General features: G+C 45.9%; 1 protein-coding gene across 2 annotated transcripts in view; it reads left to right on the top strand.

The window, feature by feature from the left end:
- The first annotated feature begins 18,042 nt into the window (after positions 1–18,042).
- The window catches only part of Leo1 (LEO1 homolog, Paf1/RNA polymerase II complex component), a 24,436-nt gene continuing 21,685 nt past the window's right edge, over positions 18,043–20,793 (top strand). Inside the window, exon 1 of one of the 2 annotated variants that reach the window (XM_026779243.1) lies at positions 18,043–18,183. In XM_026779243.1, coding sequence (XP_026635044.1) covers positions 18,126–18,183 — 58 coding nt within the window. In that variant the 5' untranslated portion in view covers positions 18,043–18,125. The remainder of the gene's footprint in view (positions 18,184–20,793) is intronic. The other variant, XM_005347621.3, reaches the window with a different exon arrangement.

Raw genomic sequence — 20,793 nt, 5'->3', positions numbered from 1 at the left:
GGGAGGAGTGGGAGGCTGGGAGGAGGCGGAAATTTTTTTTCTCAATAAAAATAAAATAAAATAAAATAAAAAAATAGAACCCAGGTTTTATTTAAGTGATCTGCTTAACTCCCAACCACACATATCAATTTCACCTGAACAATTAGTGAGTAAGTTGCCAACATGAGCCCTGTGGTGGACACTCAGACCACTGGCTAACTCTCTGAGAGAGAACGCGATGCTTAGCCGTTGGCACTGTGGTTGCACATGTCTGTCAATCATTTCCTTTAAGATTTGCCTAATCTGCAGAGAGCAACCTTGCCCAGAGAGATACACCTTTCCTCAATGGCCCAAACTCATTGACAGTCAAAGCAAAACCAGAAAAGAGCAAAGGACTTTGGCCCTGCGTGGGATAATGCTGTAGGCTTTTACTGTATAAGGGCTCCCTGATGGGGTTAGCTCAGGTCATTAGTCTGCATTTCATTTCAACTCCTTCTGCCCAGTCCTGTTTCCTTCCCCTCCCATGCACAGATGCTGATCCCAACAGCTCTCTCTAATAAATATCCTGAGCACTAAATCTGTCTCAGTCTGCTTCCTGAAAAATCCAAACTCCTGCAGTTAGAGCCAGGGGAGGTCTGAGAAGTCAGAGATCAGACAAGGTTTGGAGCTGGCCCATTCATCACTGGCAAGACAGACCACAGGTACCATGAGTGACAGATGGAGCACAGATAGCCTTTGGCACAAAACAAGCAATTAAAAAGACTTTGAAAGTGTCTTCTCATTCACTTAAAAAAGATTGAATTTATTTTTAATGGGTTTGTGTGTCTGTCTGTCTGTTTGTCTGTAGGTATATGCATGTGAATGCTGGTGCCTGTAGAGGCCAGGTGTCAGGTCCCCCACCTGATGTGGGTGCTAGACATCAGGTTCTTTGAAAGAGCAGCAAGCACTCTTAATCCCTAAACCATCTTTTCAGCCCCCTCCTTTAAAAAAAAAAAGAAAAAAAAAAAAAAAAAAAGACAAGGTCTCATGTAATTCAGGCTAGCTTCAAAAACTCCTATGTAGCCAAGAATAATCTTGAATTCCTGATCCTCCTGCCTCCACTTCTTGGGTGCTGAGATGACACACCTACCTATATTATAACAACCATCTTAAAAAGACTTTTTTTTTGTCAACACAAAAGGAGTAATGGAGGAAGAGAGAGACAAAACAGACACAAAATGGCAGATATAAATCCTTCACATAAAATGACTCAGCCATGTGAGTCAGCTTTTGTCATCAACCACACCATGGCTGGCACAACAGATGCATGGGTGAAGTGACCCTGTGCCCTGTGGCAGTGTGAGATGCTTCGGAGCCCAGCAGTCCAGGTTCTCGCTTACCAGGGTTGAACTACTCACTGCCTCTACCAGTGTCCAACCCGACAGTGAGAGGCCTGTGTAAAGGCTCTGGGTATGTCATCATCCCCCAAGAAACCATCTGGTGACAAAAGCTGGATGCTTTGGTGAATGATTCATTCCAACAGGAATGGACAAGTATTTGGATGAGTGTTTTGATTGTCTCATCCCTCAGGCATCACCCTGGGGTTCTGGAATATTCCATCAGCATAGACTCTCACAGAACATTGCATCAGACTGGGGGACAGCAAGGAAGAAGTGGTGATGGTGGGTCCCTCACGTGGAATCTACTGTTTGTGTTGCTCACAGGCTGCCCCTGCGCCTGCCTGACTGCCTCACTCCGCAGAGATCGAATGCCATTTTCCAGGTTGCATAAGGACAGAGAACAAAAATTTTTTTTAACTATGGTTCTGTGTCTGTAGCCGGACAAATATGTGGACCTGGGAAGCAAACTTGCTATCACTCCCCTGGATCCCAGATCACTCCTGCTGTTCTGATTCTGTGGGGCTAAGGAACCCGGTTCCTAAACTGGGATTCTTTCTACCAGCAATGCTGCAGAAGTCCCCTTGAATACCTAACAGTAGTTGCTGCCCGAGCACTTTGTGTGTCTGGTATACAAAGACAAGGGAACGGTCTCCCTGGGGACATTCCCCACATCCTCAGGACCCACCCTCCACATCCTAACTGATGAGAGTGTGGTTCCTGGTTCTGGCTGGACCATGGAAATGGCTCTGTTGGTAAAGTACTTGCCTTCTGAGTTTGAGCCTCAGGAACCATGTAAAAGGCCAGGTGTGACAGCACATGCTTGTAATGGTGGAGGCAGAGGGATGTCGTGGGACTCAGTCAGCCTAGCCTACTTGGTGACTTCTGAGCCAGAAAGACCCTATCTCAAAAGGCAAAGCAGGTGCCTCCTGAAGAACGAACCTGAGGTTGTCCTCTAGCTGCCATGTGTATGTGCACACACGAGCATGTGAACTCACATATACACGAGTGCGCGCACACACACACAAAACACAATAAAAAACTGGTCCCAGAACTTTCAGCCTTCTGGGTCAATTAAGGCTGCTGGTCTTCTTACAGCTTGTGTTTCCTTCCTCCACATGGGCTTCCTTCTCTTCCCTTCCCTTCGACAGGTGTCAGTTTCAAAGGCACTCCCTGATAAACATCCTGGATGCTAAACTGTGACTCAGAGGCTTCTTCCTGTGCAGTCAAAACGATGAAGCTGCCCTGTTGCCCCTAGACCTGTAATGTGTTTTTCTTCCTAATGAAAGCACTCAGAGCATTTCAGCAAGTCATCTAAATCAGGATTTAACAAGCTTGCCTCTGATCTCCACACTCCACTCAAACTGTCAAAGTTCTCAGTAGTATCCTATGTGGGGCTGGAGAGATGGCTCGGCAGTTAAGAGCACTGGCTATTCTTCCAGAGGTCCTGAGTTCAACTCCAAGCAACCACGTGGTGGCCCATAACCATCTGTAATAAAATCTTGTACTGTACATGCAGGCAGAACACTATATACATAGTAAATAAATCTTTTAAAAAATAGTATCCTTGCCGGGCAGTGTGGTGCGTGCTTTTATTTTTTTTTTTATTTTTTTGGTTTTGTCGAGACAGGGTTTCTCTGTGGTTTTGGAGGCTGTCCTGGAACTAGCTCTTGTAGACCAGGCTGGTCTCGAACTAACAGAGATCCGCCTGCCTCTGCCTCCCGAGTGCTGGGATTAAAGGCGTGCGCCACCACCGCCCAGCTGGTGCATGCTTTTAATCCCAGCAATCGGGAGGCAGAGGCAGGCGGATCTCTGTGAGTTCGAGGCCAGCCTGGGCTACAAGAGCTAGTTCCAGGACAGGCTCCAAAGTTACAGAGAAATCCTGTCTCAAAAAACAAAAAAATAAGGGCTGGAGAGATGGCTCAGCAGTTAAGAGCATTGCCTGCTCTTCCAGAGGATCTGAGTTCAATTCCCAGCAACCACATGGTGGCTCACAACCATCTGTAATAAGGTCTGGTGCCCTCTTCTGGCCCTCAGGCATACAAGCAGACAGAATATTGTATACATAATAAAAAAATAAAATAAAATAGTATCCTGTGTGTTTGTTCGTGTGTATGAGTGTATATATGTACACGGGAGGGCTTTGTGTGTGTGTGTGTGTGTGTGTGTGTGTGTGCATGTTTGCAGGTCAGTACATAACCTTAGGTGCCACCTTACTTTGAGACAGGGTCTCTCACTGACCTGGAACTCTCCATATAGGGGAGCTGACTTGAGAGAGGGCCTCAGGGTCTTTACCTCTCCAGCCCTGGGATTACAAGTGAACACTACCATGCCAGACTTTCCCACGTAGGTCCTGGGGAGCAAACTCCTGTCCTCGTGTATGCAAAGCACAAACCTACCTGAGCTGTCCTCCCAGCCCCAGCCACACCTTCCAGAAATCACACCTATGTTCAGGTGACGGAACTCTCCAATCTGGTTTGTTTGCTTTTTGTTTAGTTTTAGCTATATGGTTACTAATGTGTATATGTACATGTACACGGAGTGCACGAAAACACCTTTGTGGCATGATGGGATCCATTCTCTCCTTCCATCTGTGTGGGTTCTGGAGGCTGCATCATGAGTAACATTATCAACATTATCCCCTGAGCTATCTCACCGCCCCAACGGTCTTTTTCAACATTGAATAGTTTCTTAGTCATTCTTTCACTTTATATAATAGTCACATATGCAGTGTTATGTAACATTCACATATGCATGAGCCCAGGCTGGCTTCAGACTTCTGCCTCTCATGCCCAAATGTCACAGTGTGCACGGCCATGTGTGACTTTTCTTTGACTTTCATCACTCAACAGTTTCCAAGACTATATAGGCCACTTCTTTTTGTAAGTTTTTTGAATTTAAGCTTATCCTGCCACAGAGAAACTGTGAGGGGAGATCTCTGGCCTACTCTGGCAATGGACACAATGACTGTATCACCTACCAGACCTCCTACAGGCTGCCTCTGGCTCTGTTCAGGTACCATGCTTGGCAGGCATGGACTGCCATCTTCCAGGGTTCAGAAAGACAGAATCAAAAACTAGAGTTTTATCACGATTAGATTCAGGTCATACACCTTTGGCCAAAGTACCAGAGAAGCCACTTCTCATTGTATCCTAGTGGGTGACATAGGACACGTTGGTTTCCTCACTAATGTGGGAAATGATGATCACATGATTAGGTGGTGGCTGCCAGGATTTCTCAGTGCAAAATTACCCTTCTCCTTTGTAATTGGTTTAGTGGGGACATACATTAAAGCTATGACTAAATATAAAGAGTAAATAGCTAGTCGGTGGTGGCACACACCTTTAATCCCAGCACTTGGGAGGCAGAGGCAGGCGGATCTCTGTGAGTTCGAGGTCAGCCTGGTTTACAGAGTGAGTTCCAGGACAGCTAGGACTGTTAGAGAAACCCTCTCTCGACAAACAAGGAAACAAAAACAAAACTGTAAATATCCGACTCTCGATCAGACCTTCAGTGTATTTACTCATTCCTTCATGTCTGCATTGGGTGAAGGATTCCTGTCTCATTCGGTAAATTATAATCCATCACTCCATTATTTTAGTTTATTTTTGCCTGTTGAGACGAGGTCTCCCTATGTAGCCGTAACTGTTCTGGATCTCTCTATGTAGATCAGGCTGATCCCCTTGCCTGCCTCTGCCTCCAGTGGCGGGATTAAAGATGTGCGTCAGTCACTGTGCCTACCTCCCTTGTTTTACCGCTGCAGACAGCCCGCTCCTGGCCAGCAGGAACCTGTGCACGCCGATCTCGTTGCCCTTTCGGCTGATCTTTGCCATTTCATCTGCGCTTCCTTGCTCACTGTGCAAGACGCTCCTAGCTTCCTCGGGATCTTCCATGCCCCAGCCCTCCAGCCATTCCCTTAGAAGTCAGATCTGGGCCTTAAATGTGTTATTTACTCTACCGACTGTTCTTGGGCCGACTGACACAATACCGCTAGGGAACATAGGAAAAATTCACGTGCATGTACATGTATTACTATAAATAATAATGTACATATTTGGAGCCACAGTTAATTCTAGACTCACCTGTGTAAATCCAAAATAATATCCGATTCTAGCCCAACTTGACCAGCTTCAGTTCTCTCATTTCCTATGTATGCAGTGTTCTCTACTGGAGAAAAGCTTGGGTCCCCATGACTTATCTAATCTCTGGTCATTCTGTGTTAACCTCCCCACGACAGCCTGTCATATGGAGAAATACAGATTTGGTCTTTGGAGAGAGATCCACAAACCTTTGTAATTTCCTGAGTAACACTGGCTGCTAGGAGATTTTTTTTTTTTTTTAATAAATATTTGGCCATTGACCCTGGCTCCTGACTCAGAGATCTTCAGACCTCTGTGATTTATTGAGTTACTGCCATATCTAACTCAGGGCCTCTAAATCCCTGGAATTTCCTGAGCTAGGTGCATCCTCTGTTGAACCAAGGCAACTCTTGACATGTTCCTGGATAGCCTCAAGATGGAGCTGGTTACCAGGGGAACCAGCCATGTGATCAGATAGGGCAAGAGCCTCTGAAGGTGGATCCGGACATGAATGGTCAGTGTTTTAAGCAATACTGCTTCCTAATCAAGCCTCCATAAAATTTCCAGGGACAAGATGTGAAGAGCTTCCAGGGCACCAGTGGAGGCAGAGGGGCACTCGGGGGGCACTGCATCCCTACAGCCTTCTGCCATCAACTACATCTCTTGTACCAGACTTTCTAATACGTGGATGAACACCAGCAAAGTGTTTCCCTGAGCACGCGAGCTGCCCTGGCAAACTACGCAAAGCTAAGGAGGGCTGTGGGAAGGCAGACCTGCAACTTTTGTCTCAAGCAAGCCTGAGACGGACGGCTTGAGAAGTGGAGGCAGCCTTATGGCACCAGACCCGCAGTCTGTGGGCTCTGCTCTCTTCTGGGTAGAAACTCAGAACTGAATTGTGGGTGGCCCGGTCTGTGTCCACTGAGGAACCTGGTGCCAGAAATGTTAAGTGTGGCTGAGCTGGAAGGACGCAGTTCTTTCTCCTACGTCTTGCACTGCCCTCCTGCCCCTCCAGTGTGATTGTCCTCACCTGCACCCAGACCCAGTGCCCTGAGTCTCCTCTGGCAGCTTGACCAATGCACCCTGCAGGCTTCCTCTCTCCTTTCCCACCCTTTGCCCCATGTATTTATTTTCCTTGGCTTCCAAAGCCTGACACCAGGCTGTCTCTAAAGGAACTCCACTCTCCCTTGTCCCACAATACTCCACTGCTGTCCCTTCCTTGTGGGGGTGCCCTCTCCCTCCCAATAAGTCACCCTCTGAACAGAATCCTTCTTGTCCCTCTTGACTTTAACCTCCTTTTCCAGATCAGTTTCCCATCCGAACGCTAGAGCACCATGGCCCTGAGACCTCTGCCTTGCTCAGCTCCTGCCTCAGTTTGTTTTCCATTGCTATAACAAAAGAACCGAGGTTGGACACTTTGAAGAAACAAGATATTTAATTAACTCGCTGTTCTGGAGTCTGAGACTCTAAGATCAGATGGTTTCTGGCACGGAACTCCTCAGTTACATCACACCATACCAGATGGCACCGTGGCAGGAGCACAGCACAGAGAGAAGCCAGGCAGCAGAGAGGCCTTTTTATAACAGCAGCGCATCCTCCTGAAAACAAACTCCCCATTCCTTCCAAGGGCAACACCTCTGATGATTTAACAAGTGCCCTGAACTCTAGCTCTTAAAGGTTCCACACCTCCCAGCATCACCCCACTGAGGACCAAGCTCCTACTGAGAGAGAACACATGCAAACCACGACAGCCTGCACATGGTTTGATCTGTGTAGGAAGGGAGGGAGGAGCAGAGGGGAAAGTAAAAGAAGCGACACACCATTAATCACTTTTCAAGTTTTACTTTTTATTTTTGGGACAAAGTCTCATGAAGCCCAGGATGGCCTCCAACTTGCTTCACAGTTTAGAGTCACGTTGAACTTGTGATCGTCTTGTCTCTACCTCGAGTGCTAGCATTGCAAATGTGCGTCATGCCTTGCTTATGCAGTGCTGGGATCGAACCCAGGACCTCCTGCACACCAGGCAAGCACTCTACCAACTAAGCCACATCCCCATTCAACAAACATTATCTTGAGATTCAGCTCCATTTTGTCTCTATCTACTAGTTACCACCTCTGTTAATTTTATATTTGCCAGGGGAGCCAAAGCTGCCTGTCCAACTGTTCTTTTAGTTTTAGTCTTTGTTCTTTTGAGATAGAGTCTTGTTATGTAGCCTGGGCCAGCCTCCAACTCTTGGTGTTCCTCCTGCCTCAGTTTCCCAAGTGCTGCAATTACAATCACAGGCCACCATTATCACTTGCACCCACTCTTCCAGCAGAACCTCCATGGCTCATGCAGGGCATTGATACCAGCAGACCCCACCCACCATTTCTGTCAGCAGATGCCTCGGGATAACAGAGGGGCATGGGCAGCTGCTCTAACCACTTTGAGCCCTCCCCCTTTCTGTTCTCCTGTTTCCAACTAAAATGTTTGCTAATCTTTCTAAATTTTGTGTGTGTGTGTGTGTGTGTGTGTGTGTGTGTGTTATGTGAATGTGCCTGTGTGTCTGTGGGGGCCAGGGGGTCTATGTTTCTATATCAAGTATTTTCCTCTATTGGTTTCCACCTCTTTTCCCCACTTTTCTTCTTTTTTCTTTTTCTTCTTTTTTAAAGACAGGTTCTCTCACTGACTAAGCTGGCCAGGGAGTCTCCAGGATTCCCCGTCACTGTCTGCCATTTCTGGAGTTACATACGTGCACGACCACATATGTCAGAGCTGGGGGCGAACCTCAGGTCCCTATGCTTGCACAGCAGATCGATACTTCAGCTGCTGAGAAGCACCCTGGAACCCCATCTGCATCTAAATTTATTTCTTAGTTTTTAGAATTTTATTTACGTGGTGGGGGAGATGTCCGTGTCATGGCATAGGCGTGGAGGTCAGAGGACAGCATTCAGGAGTTAGTTTACTCCTTTTGCCGTAGACCTCTGGAGATCAGATTCAGTCAGGCTTGGCGATGAGTTCATTTTATCTTCTGAGCCAGCCCTGCCCAGAAATATAAGCTAGATTTTTTCCCCCATGGGCAGATTTTTCAGATGACCTAAAGCTATACAGGCCAGGATCCCTTTTCCTCACGTACACCCCACGCGGTCTGTGCCTTATTCATGCAGATTCCTCTCAGGCCTGACTTCCAAAGACACTGCATTTCCAAAGACCACCACCCTGGCATCCTTAAAGGCATCCCACGTGCTATCCAAGGCCTTGCCAGTTTTCCAACTCTGCACCCTGGTAGAATTTAGGCATCTGTGATATATGTCCTTTCTGTTTGATAGTCCTTCCCAGAGACAGGTACTATGTCTTTCTCATGGTTTTACTCCCGGGAGACCTTGTACACAGTAGCAGTTAGACATTATTTGTTACACTGAAACCTCAAAAAAGTTTATAGATTGCTTTCTTTCTCTGAGATAGAGTTGACTTCCAGGCTATCCTAGAACTCTGTAGATCAGGCTGACCTCAAACACACAGAGATCTGTCTATTTCTGTCCCCTTATGCCGGGACTAAGGGCGTGCCACCACACCTGGCTAATAAAAGTATAGACATCCCTTACCAGCACACATTAGTAGCTAAAAGACCTCATTTTTCTACCTTAGAGAAGATAAGATACTTTCCTCACCTAAAGGGCAAGAAAGTTAGAATGGTTGCCTTTATCTCCCAGGATGCAATGTGCTGTGTTAGTAGAGAGGGAAAACCCACTCAACACTGCAAATTCAGACTCGCCCATGTAAATCCAATTTTTTTTTCTTGCTCAGATGGTATTCCATTCTAACTTTTTAAAGCTATGAAATATTGACCTATTTTCATTTCCCACAGAATATATTATTTGTTACTTTCTTATTGCATAAAACCCTATTTTCATCTGCAGCGACATGGCCCCAATCCTCATTCCTGGTAGGAATTACATAACGACAGCAGGAGAGCTGCTTGCTTTGTGCTGGTCTTAGCCTGGAATCCCATAATCTGCTTCAAAGCAGGGCATTATGGAAACTCTGGCTGCGCTGCTCTGGCAGACACTTTCTCCACTTAACTATATTTAGAGCAAGAAGAATCATTTGGTTACAGTCTTCTACTGTGGCAGCCCCTCCTTGGCATCCTTGGGATACTGGGATACTATGGATCTGCAGAGTGGGACTTCACCAAGCTCAGTTCTGACTCTGTCCGTTCTCTACGCCATCTGCTACTGATCTCGCTGTGCTCGGAGCTGAAAACACAGACTTCTGGGGTTTTCCGCACGTCCCGACATACGGCTCTGAATGTCTGTTTGTCCCGACTGACCTAATCACCAAGTTATTAGAGTCAGCCATTTTAGGAATTTTAATCTTTACATAGAAGAGAAAGAAGGGCTGGAGAACAAGTCTAGACATTCTTACAACACAGACAAAGGCTTCATGCCGAGTTCCTACATCCTTATCCTTGTGATCTGGAATGTGACCCCCATGGTGAGAAACGGTACTAAGTATGTGGTTAAGTCAGGAGTTTTGAGGTGGGCCGTAGACACAACCGCCTATACCCTTAGAGAACAGGGCAAAGGGAGATCTGACACACTACAGAGGAAAGGGTGATGGGACCATAGATGGGAGATTCTACTCATGTGGCCAAATGCCAGGGAGTGTTGACTGCTATCAGAAGCCTACCAAGACAAGAACAGGTTCTCCTGAGCTCTGCCGAAGCCGTTTTCCACCAGTGAGACTGAATTCCCAGCCTACACCGTGAGTGGTTACATTTCTGCTGAATTTAGCCACCAAACTGTGGTCAGCCACAAGCAAATAAAACAGCAGCCTATCCCTGAAATGTTTCTATCTTCGCTGCTTTCCTTTTTGAGCTGGTGTATTTTTAAAACCCCATCTTATCCTTTATAATAAGTTTTCTCTAAGAAAACAACTTTCCATGTTCTTTTCAGTTTCCTTAGACGCTGGATTTCAAAATAATCTAACACACATTTAGCAATCATCTATTGTGGCCCTGGAGTGTTTAGGCACTATAGACGACAGACACAAAGCAGCAGCATACAGCCTGTCCTTAAGTGTCTGTAAGTAGAAAACAGTTTTGATAGTGCTCATTGCCAGTGCGTGATAAAATGGAAAGATCAGAACCATCAGACGGGCTGGAGTGATCAAGAAGAATGAAGAACTACGAGAGGCGCCTGGGCTGCGCGGGTGGGCTTGAACAAGCAGACCTTACTGGGAGACGCTAGAACAAAGAAGACTCAGAATTTATCTTCCAGTCTTTCCTCAATTCCCTCCCCATTTTCATTTCTGTGTTGTACAAGTAACCTAGATTCTTTTTCTCCTTTTGTGTTCAGTGCTACGGATTGAAGCTACAGCCTCATGTATACTAGGGGAGTTTTCCACCACTGAGCTACAGTGCTAGCTTCTTTGACTTTGAGGCACAATCTTGCTGAGTCCCCCAGGCTGGCCTGAAACTAGGGATTCTCCTACCCTCGCCTCCTGGGTGGCTGGGGTGAGAGATGTGTACCACCAAGCACCCCAGGGTTTCACTTAAAACATTCCAGAAACCTAAAGTTGTACCATGAGATGCTTCTGTAATCTCATGCACACAGAGGAAAGCTTTGCTAGCAATTCAAAGTATCTTCTTCAGCCCCCTGCCCCGCCCCGTACACACAGTGCTCTGTTCAGGCAATTACTACAGGAATGACAGCTTGCTGCACACATCTTTCCCTACCTGCTGTGAACAGAGAGGAACGGGGCATTTTAGGATAATTCATCTTTGGAACACATACACACATACACACACACACACACACATACACGCATGCACGCACACATCTCCCTAATCTTATTCTGATCACATGCTCTAGAAAAACCACACTTTTCTAACCACATAATGGAAGAGAATGGGGCTGGGGGACGGGAGCAGGGGAGACTCGGGGGAGGGAGAAGGAGGGAGAGAAAGAAGAACTTTTGTTGTTGTTTTGTTTTTTTACAATAATCTGAACAAACACAGGGTGGAGAGGGTATGGTGAGATGTCTTAGCAGTTAAGAGTACTTACTGCTTTTGTAGAAGACCTGAGTTCAGTTCCTAGAACCCACACCAGGCAACTTGCAACCACTTGTACCTCTGACTCCAAGGGATTGGACACGCTCTCCTGGAGTCTGTGGGCATTGAGCTTACATGCATACGCTCATGCACATACATATACCTAGAACTAAAATTTAAAAAAATAAATTAATTAAAAGTTAAAGTCAAGGTCTGAGGGCATAGCTCAGTTATCGAGTGACATGTGAATGGCCCTGGGTTCAATCCCCAGCATGGCAGAATAATTAAAAGCTCTATGTGGTGACTCGCCTCTGTTACCCAGCACTCAGAGGCTGAGGTAGTAGAATCTATACAAGTTCAAGGCCAGCCTGGCCTACGGAGTGAAGAGAAACAAAAGTAGGCTGAGTGGCGGTAGCGTACGCCTTTAATCCCAGCAGGTGGATCTCTGTGAGCTTGAGACCAGCCTGGTCTACAGAGCGAGTTATAGAACAGGCTCCAAAGCTACAGAGAAACCCTATCTCACCCCCCCCTCAAAAAAAAAAAACTCCAAGTAAAATTCACTATAAATTGGGGCAGTACCTGCTTAAGTCAGGAATGAGAAAGATGTTTTCTACTGTTCACCATCTTGGACCATGTTTACCTTTGAGACACAGAAAGGTGCAAATGATGGAGAAAACAGTGACCATTAAAGCAGAGCGCCCACACCACCAGAGTCCGGCATTCAGCGATCACTACACATGCATTTGGCCTTCTTCCTTTCGGACATTTTCCTGTGTCAATGTGTGTATACACATACGTCACAAAACGACGTTCTGAGGGCTGGTGCCATGGCTCAGCTAGGAGTGCGCTCTATGCTAAGCCTAGTGAGTGACCTGAGCTTGCTCTCTAGGATGTACACGGTAGAAAATGGCTCCTGAAAGATTTCCTCTCATCTCCACAAACACACAGACACAAAAATGGGCAGGGCGGTGGTGGCGCACGCCTTTAATCCCAGCACTCAGGAGGCAGAGGCAAGTGGATCTCTGTGAGTTTGAGACCAGCCTGGTCTACAGAGTGAGTGGCATGACAGACAAACCTTGTCTCTGGGGGCAAAAAAGAAGGAACATGTAGTAAATTTAAAAATGTATATATATTATATATCATATGTGTGTGAAGTGTGTAGTATGTGTGTGCATGGTATGTATATGTATTGTTTGTGGTGTGTGTGTATTTGCCGTGGATATGTTTGGGATCAAGCCCAGACCTTCAGACATACTAGTTACCATTGAGCTATAAAGTAACCCTACTTAAACTACAGTATAACTTACTTGGACAATTCTCCATGGCTCTTGTTTGCTTGTTTCAATTTCTGATTATAATAAAGGTTCTGTGACCATTTTAACTATTTATTTGCATATCTGTCAATTTTTTCTCTCCAAATTAATTTCTAGGTGATGGTCTCTGTGCTGCAGAAATGTACTTACATACATGTAAGTAAAAAACTTGTACAATAAAAATAAATTTAAAAAAATTACTTGCTTCTGTCTAGAAAAATAGCTTTTTTTGAGACAAGATTTTTTTGTGTAACCCTGGCTGTCTTGGAACTCACTCTGTAGACCAGGCTGTTCTTGAATTTACAGAGATCCTCCTGCCTCTGCCTCTTGAGTGCTGGGATTAAAGGCATGTACCACCACCACCAGGTGAAAAATAACTTCTAATAACACAGGTAGACAGAGGATTTAGGGTGTTGGTGAGATCATCTGTGTGCTGTGTCTCTTTGCTTAGTTTTTCTTGCTATTTTAAGCCCAAGATTATAATCTACTCTTCTGTTCATATTTTGCTTTCATGTTAAGTAGTAGATAAAAGGTACATGCAGATGTAGCTCATTTGGTATAATACCTTCCATGGCATAAGGCCCTGGTTTGATCATCTATTCTCACACAATACAGCAGCAACACAAACAAGTATGTTTCCATATTTGAAAGCCAAATTTACCGGAACATCAGTATGAATCATAATCAACCTAAAATGTCACACCCATTAAGGGGACTATCCCCAGCTGTCATTTCCTGGTGAGTAAGGAAATAAATTACAGTAAAGGAAAGAAAACCTTCAGTGGACTCTTTAGGGGAAATTTACCACTTTACAGTGCCCAAGAAAAAACATTTTCCTAAAAATGTAGCATTGTCATTTTAAACTGAATCAACAGCTAGGTGTAGTGGTACACACCCGTAATCCCAGCTCTTGGAGGTTGAGGCCATAGGATCATGAGTTGAAGGCTAGTTTGGGATACAATGAGTTTCAGGTCAGGCAGGGCTATATAATGAGATTATTTTAAAACAAAACAAACAAAAACACCAAAAAAAGAACAAAACAAGAAATGATCACTTTGCCAGACACAGAGAGCTTCACTGCTCTCCTATTTATTGAGAGGCAAAGGCAAGATGATCGCTTGAGGGAAGGAGTTTAGGGCCAGCCTGGGGAACAGGGTGAGATCTCATCTTCAACATCACAGTACCGGGCTGAAAATGTATTTCTGAAGTGTTTGTTTTAAAAATAGTGCTTTTAACTACGAGAAACAGTGGATGAACACAGCTACATTTTATTTTAGAGGTCACCAGGGGCCTCTTTCTTCAGTTTGCTCTGCTTCAGGCTTCCCCACAGGCTCACAGAAACATCTAGCTTACGAAAGACTGGCTAAGGGTGGGAGGGGGCCGCTCTTCCCTGCCTTGTTTTGCAGGTGACAATCTCTTCAGCACACCATCACCATCTTGTGGCCTTTGCCACATTACTGTTAAGACCTCGAGTCTGTAATTGAGGCCTGAAACCTGTCTCTTCCTAGTGACTCCCTTGAGAGGGAGGAGATACACTGTGCCAGCTAGCCAGGCACACCAGTTCCCACCCTCTGCTGAGATGGCATCTCTGTGTTTACTCAGGATTCTAAAATACCCAGTTAAATAAGCAAACACACCAGACAGATTTAATCTGAGCAGTGTCACCATAAGGAGAACACTTCAGTTTTGTCTTTGAGCTAAGTCTATTTTATTCAGTTTATTCTTTTTTCGAGATAGGCTTTCTCTGTGTACCCCTGGAAGTCCCGGAACTCGCTCTGTCAACCAGGCTAGCCCTGATGGATCCGCCTATCTCACCTCCTGAGTGCTAGGATTAAAGGCATGGACCTCCAAGCCCAGCTAGCTGTATCTATTTTAGTAGTTTCTTTTTATTTCATTTTCATAAACTGGACATACTGGTGCAGATGTGCACATTCCTAGCACTTGGAAAGTAAAAATAGGAGGGTCAGATCCAAGGCCTTCCTTAAAAATACAGGAAGTTTAAAACCTGCTTGGATCTAGGCTGTGGTGGGGGCATGCCTCTAGTCCCAGCAGTCGGGAGGGCAGAGACAGGCAGAAAAGTGAGTTCGAGGCCAGCCTGGTCTACAGAGCCAGTACTAGGACACCGAGGGCTACACAGAGAAACTCTGTCTCTAAAAAAAATCACAAACCCAACTTCCCCCACCCTGCAAAGCCTGCTTGGGCTGCGTGAGATTGCCTTAAAAAACCAAAGCACGCACATACATTGCAGAGGAGCATTCTCCTCTGCTTTAGAAGGTGGGTAGTGTTCTCCAGTTTTGTCTCTAGATCCTCCCCACTAATGTATTAGGGTTTTTAAAAGATGTTCTTTTTTGTCCTTATTTGTCTGCCGTCTCTGTCGTCCCGGTCTCTCCTTCCGGGTACTTGGTACTGTCTCCGTGGTATCCTTACAGCTGCCACTCTCCTCCTAGCAGGTCCCGCCTCCTCTCTGCCTGTTCCGTCTCCTCCCTTTGCTAGTGCAGCAGCTGACCTCATCCTGCCTGCTGGCGAGGTCTTTCCAGGACACAGTTCCCGGGTAACCCTCAACGGGCAGGAAGTAACTAAACCTAGCCTTCTCCCAAGCCCCTCTGCGTTGGAGGGGAAAGGTCCCAACAAACAAAAGGTCCACTTTTCTTTCTCTAAGAAATGCTTTCGGGTTTAATAACTTTCTTCTGCTTGCTGTGGTTTGTTTGCTTTTTTTTCTCTTTTCTCCACATAAATACACATTTTCATAGGAAGTGTACTCAAACCTTTTCAACATTCATCTTTCCTTGCCCAAACTCTCATTTACATAGTAAACTTACCGGGGCTTTGAAGTCGACAATCAAATCTCCTAAAAATCCAGCTGATAAACGGCAATGAGCAGACGTGGAGGTGAATGATAAAATACTTGCCATTATTTTGGAAAACAGGTCAGACTTAATTTTGGGAAGTGTTGTCTATTTCTAGATACCCAGAAAACTCCTCCATATGGAAATTAGCTTCCCTTCTAAATAGATTTGATAAATGCCAAGTATGTACACACACACACACACACACACACACACACACACAGAGAGAGAGAGAGAGAGAGAGAGAGAGAGAGAGAGAGAGAGATTGAGGCGAGTGTTGTATGAGGCAATTAACTAATGTGACTCTCAGCTTATACTATATTACACATTTTCTACTACGATTATAAAAACAACCCTCAGAGTCCTTCATGCCAAATGTCCTACTTTACTTTCTATTGCTGTGATAAAACACTGACTAAAAGCAGCTTGGGGAGGAAAGAGTTTATTTCACCTTACAGTTTACATTCTGTCCTGAAGGGGAATCAGCGCAAGAACCCAAGGCAGGCACCACGCAGAGCCACAGAGGAATGCTGCTCACTGGCTTGCTCCGCTGGATTGCTTATCTGAACCACCTATCCAGAGGTGGCGCTGCCCACAGAGCATGGGACCACATCAATCATGGACCGAGAAAATGCCTCACAGACTTGCCGACAGGCCGATCTGATAGACGCCTATTCTCACTTGAGGTTCCCTGTTTCCAGATGACTCTAGCTTATGTCAAGTTGACAAAACAAAACCCTATCCAGCATGCCAAGTTAGTAGGGAAAACATAACACAGTCTGTCCTACTAGACAAAAATTCCCTTGCTTACGCTAATATATTTCCATTGTAGAAAAATCTAAAAAAAACAGAACAAAATAAAATCTTTGCACCTAGAGCTAATTAAGCACCACTGGCATTTATCATTCTGAACTTGACTTTAAATTTAGAGGGCATTTTATATAAAAACCAGAGGGTATAAAAAGGCGACAACAAAACAGGAGAGATGGCTCAGCAGTTAAGAACATGTACTAGACTGTGAGGCTATGGGGTTGGTTCCTAGCATCCGTACCAAGTAGCTCACAAGTGCCTGTAACTCCAGTTCCAGGGGATCTGCTGCCCTCTTCTGGTTTCTGCTAGTACCTGCAGGAGATCTGACGCCCTCTTCTGGCTTCTGCTGGTACCTGCAGGAGATCTGACGCCCTCTTCTGGCTTCTGCTGGTACCTGCAGGGGATCTGCTGCCCCCTTCTGGCTTCTGCTGGTACCTGCATGTAAGAGGTACAAGCAGGCACGCAGGCAAAACAAGGAATCTTTAAAAACAGATAATGGAGGACGGCATTTCCCCCTTCCTATCCTCCTGACCTCAGGTTCCTCTCTTAGGAAGCAACCACTGTTCCCAGCGTCTACAGAGGGAGTCTTCTGGAGAGAGACAGTCAATTTCAGGCTACCCACAGGGTTTTTGTTCTTTTGAGACAGGATTTCTCTATGTGGCCCTGGCAGTCCTGGAACTATTTAGACCAGGCTGACCTTGAACCCACAGAGATCCACCTGCCTCTGCCTCCCGAGTGTTGGCATCAAAGGCATGTGTCATTGTGCCTGGCTCACAAAGTTAATGGTGGCTTTTTATGTATGCTATTCAAATTTTTCTTTCTTAACCATATATCTTAGACATATTATTTTCCTCTTCTCTTTTTCCTTCTTTCTTTTTCATTTATTTATTTGTTTTTCAAGGTGGTCTGTCTGTATAGCCCTGATCCCTCCATAGACCAAGCTGGCCTCTAACTCAGATCTGCCTACCTCTGCCTCCCAAGTGCTTGGATTAAAGTCACCTGGCTTTGCACCTTAATTTTAAAGACAGGATTCTTTATTGAGCCCAGAGCTTGTGGATTCCGTGCTGGGATTACAGTTGTCGGAGCCGTACCTGAGTTTAAGTAGGTGCTAGGGTTTCAGAACTTCACTGCCAAGCTATCCTCCCAGCTTTTTTCTTTCTTTTTTTTTTTTTAATCTTTTAAAGAGGCGGGGGTCCTCAAGGATCCCACGCTGCTCTTGAATCTGCTAGATAGCTGAGCATAAATTTGGGTTTCTGATTCGGCGTCTGGAGTGCTGGATTACAGGCGTGCACCACCACGTCTGGCTAGAGTTCTCAACCTCTTATTTTTTGCAACAAGGTCTCCCTGGCTAGCGAGAACTCGTTATGTAGACCGATCTGGCCTGGTACTCACAGAGATCACCTACGTGCCTACGCAGCGCAGGGATTAAAGGTGTGAGGTTTCCAGGAAGCTGAAGCCTGCCGCAGCTGACGGGTCATAAACCAGTCTGCCCCGCACCCCAAACTCAGCGAGGCGGGTGCAGCCCAGCGCGCGAGCACAGACACTCGGGGGCGGAGCCCGCCGAGCGCACGCGGAAACTAGGTCACAGAAGCAAAGGTTTTTGTGCCGATCTTTACGACACTGTCGTATTCGCTGGGCCCCGGCCGTAAAGCAGGCTCGAGTCGGCCAGGCCAAGGCCGCGGACCGAGCTGCCATGGCGGACATGGAGGATCTTTTCGGGAGCGAAGCGGAGAGCGAGGCAGAGCGCAAAGGTGCGGCGAGCTGGCGGGCGGACTCCGCGGATGGGCGCAAGGGGCGCCGAGTTGCTTTCCGGCCGGAGGCGCTCCACCCGGCACCGTGGTGCTCCCACGCTCTTGCCCAGCGCCCCCTGCATGCCCGGCGGTGCCAGCCTCTCCCAGGAGACAAGCGCGGAGTCTGCGCCTCGAGGGCCAGGGATCAGCCTGGGCTCGTGGGGGGAGCAGTCCGGGGACGGGTGGTCTACGCCTCGCTGTTCACACCTGGCCGAAGGAGGGGTGGCAGCGGCTAAGTTCACTGTTCATCGGGCCCGATAATGCCCTCCCGAGTGAGACAGAGAGATGATGGGGGGACTGCAGATGCTCATGAAGGGTCTGGGGTTGGGATGGGGACCAGGGTGGAGCTGTGCCGAAGGACTGCGCGTTGGAGATGAGTGCCCTTGGAGAGCCCGTTCAGAAAACTCCTTTCCTTGTCTGTGATGTAAGAATGGGGGCACTTTGGGGGTGTTGGAGAGAAGTGACAGAAGATTTGGTGAAGAATGAATGGGTTGTATGGTGCATGGAGGTTTTTCTAGCACAGGGGCTAAGAATATTTGGATTTGAGATATGAGTAGAAGTAATTTGGAATGAGGAAAGATCGAGACCAACCTCAGAATTCTTGCAGCCCTCCAGGCCCAGATGAGCCTGCATCAGTGTCTTTTTCCTCGCCCCTTCCCCCCGGTTTTTGCCAACTCTAGTTTATTTGTAATCACTGCAGTGAAGAGAGCAGTAGGTGAAAGTACAGAGAAGAGAACGGAATTCTGCTGTGAGAGCTCTGGGCAGGATCAGCCCCGAATACTTCTGCATAAACTCCCGTCCCACAACTTTTGCTAGTAGTTTTTCCTCTTTGTTTGTTCTTGTCTCTTTGAGGCACAGTTCTATGTAACCCTTCCTATGACTAACATCAAGTTTTTCATTTCATTCATCCAATAAACAACGATCCCTATAATTTTCTGTTACCTTGCCAGGTGTTGGGAACATAATCATGAGGAGACAGGTTCCCCCTCCCCAGCGTGGTTCTTTTTTGATGCACAGTTGACGAGAAGCATTGGTTACTGAGATGTACCCTACCCTGTAGTGCTTTCCTATAGCAACACAAGGCACTGGGAAGTGGTCTATCGAGATGATTGCAATTCTAAGCTGTTCTTCTGTCTTTTCTTCCTTTTGAAAACTTCTAAGGTCATTACAGTGTTCTTCCATCTTACCTAAGTTAGCGGACACTCTCAGGTTTACTTCTGGGTCCGGTGTGCTCTCCTTGACAATGGCTCTTGATCTTGAAGTTGGAATGGACATGACAGAGTAGTACTTGGTAGGCCTGCTTGTTTGTCTGCCTTGCCACCCTCACCCCAGCCCGACTCCCGGCCGCCTCCTTCCCTTTTTTTTTCCTCTTTCTTCACATGATCTGCTGTGTGCATTGCCTTTGTTGGCTTTATATTCCTGAATCTCTTGCCTCAGGGGTGCTGGTGTTACATATGTGTACCTCCATTCCCCACTAGTCTTCATTTCATGGTTTTTATTTCTAGTGTAGGTTGACCTTGTGTCTTGTTGCTATCCTGCAGCTAAGTTTTTGTGGCTTCTTTAGGGTTTTCTACGTCTGAAGCCATGCCATTGTGATTAGAGACAGTGTACTGTTTCTTTCTCTTACCTGTGTAATTTACTTGCTCTGGTTAGCACTTTCTTTATAATATTGAATGGGAGTTGCAAAAGTAGATATTGTTCTTGACCTTAGAAGGAATGTATTTAGGTTTCTAGCATTGCTTATGGTTTATAAACATTGATTCTATAAGGCCAATAATGACATCACCACTTCCATTCCTGACTTTGGTAATTTGAATCTTGTATTTTTTTCTTTGACAATCTGACTAAAGGCTTAATTTTGTTAATGTTTTTAAAAAATGAACTTTTAGCCAGGTGTGATGGTGTGTCCCTGTAATCCTAACACTCAAAAGGCAAGAGTATTGGCGGAATTTTAGGTCAGCCTGGTCTACATACGGGTTACAGGCCAACCAAGACTACAAGAACCCATATGATGGGAAAAACAAACAAAACCAAAACTTCTGGATTTATTGGTTTTCCATTTTTTTCCATTCTTTTTCTTTGTTATTCTCTTGCTGATGCTATTTTGAGCTTTTCTCCTTTTTTGGTTTTTTGAGACAGGGTTTTTCTGCATAGTCCTGACTGTCCTAGAATTCACTCTGTAGACCAGGCTGGCCTTGAACTCACAAAGATCTGCCTGCCTCTGTCTCCTGAGTGCTGGGATTAAAGGTGTGTGCCACCACTGCCCTAGGTTAGGCTTTATTTTCTTTTTCTGATCTCTTAAGATCTTGATACCTTAAAGGTAGGATATTGTTTGAGATATTGTCTTTTAATGTAGGTGGTTGTAGCTATACATTTTCTTTTGAGCAACACTGCTTTTCCTTTTTGTCCCCTAAGAAAATATTTTCACTTTCATTCATCTTAAAATAATTTCTAGTTTATCTGTGGTTCATTAAGCCCTTTAAATTATTAAAATTTTTGGGGGGCTGGAGAGATGGCTCAGAGGGTAAGAGCATTGCCTGCTCTTCCAAAGGTCCTGAGTTCAATTCCCAG

Source organism: Microtus ochrogaster, chromosome 5 (assembly GCF_000317375.1).
Source record: "Microtus ochrogaster isolate Prairie Vole_2 chromosome 5, MicOch1.0, whole genome shotgun sequence".
Classification (NCBI taxonomy): domain Eukaryota; kingdom Metazoa; phylum Chordata; class Mammalia; order Rodentia; family Cricetidae; genus Microtus; species Microtus ochrogaster.
This window is presented reverse-complemented; position numbering and strand designations above follow the sequence as displayed.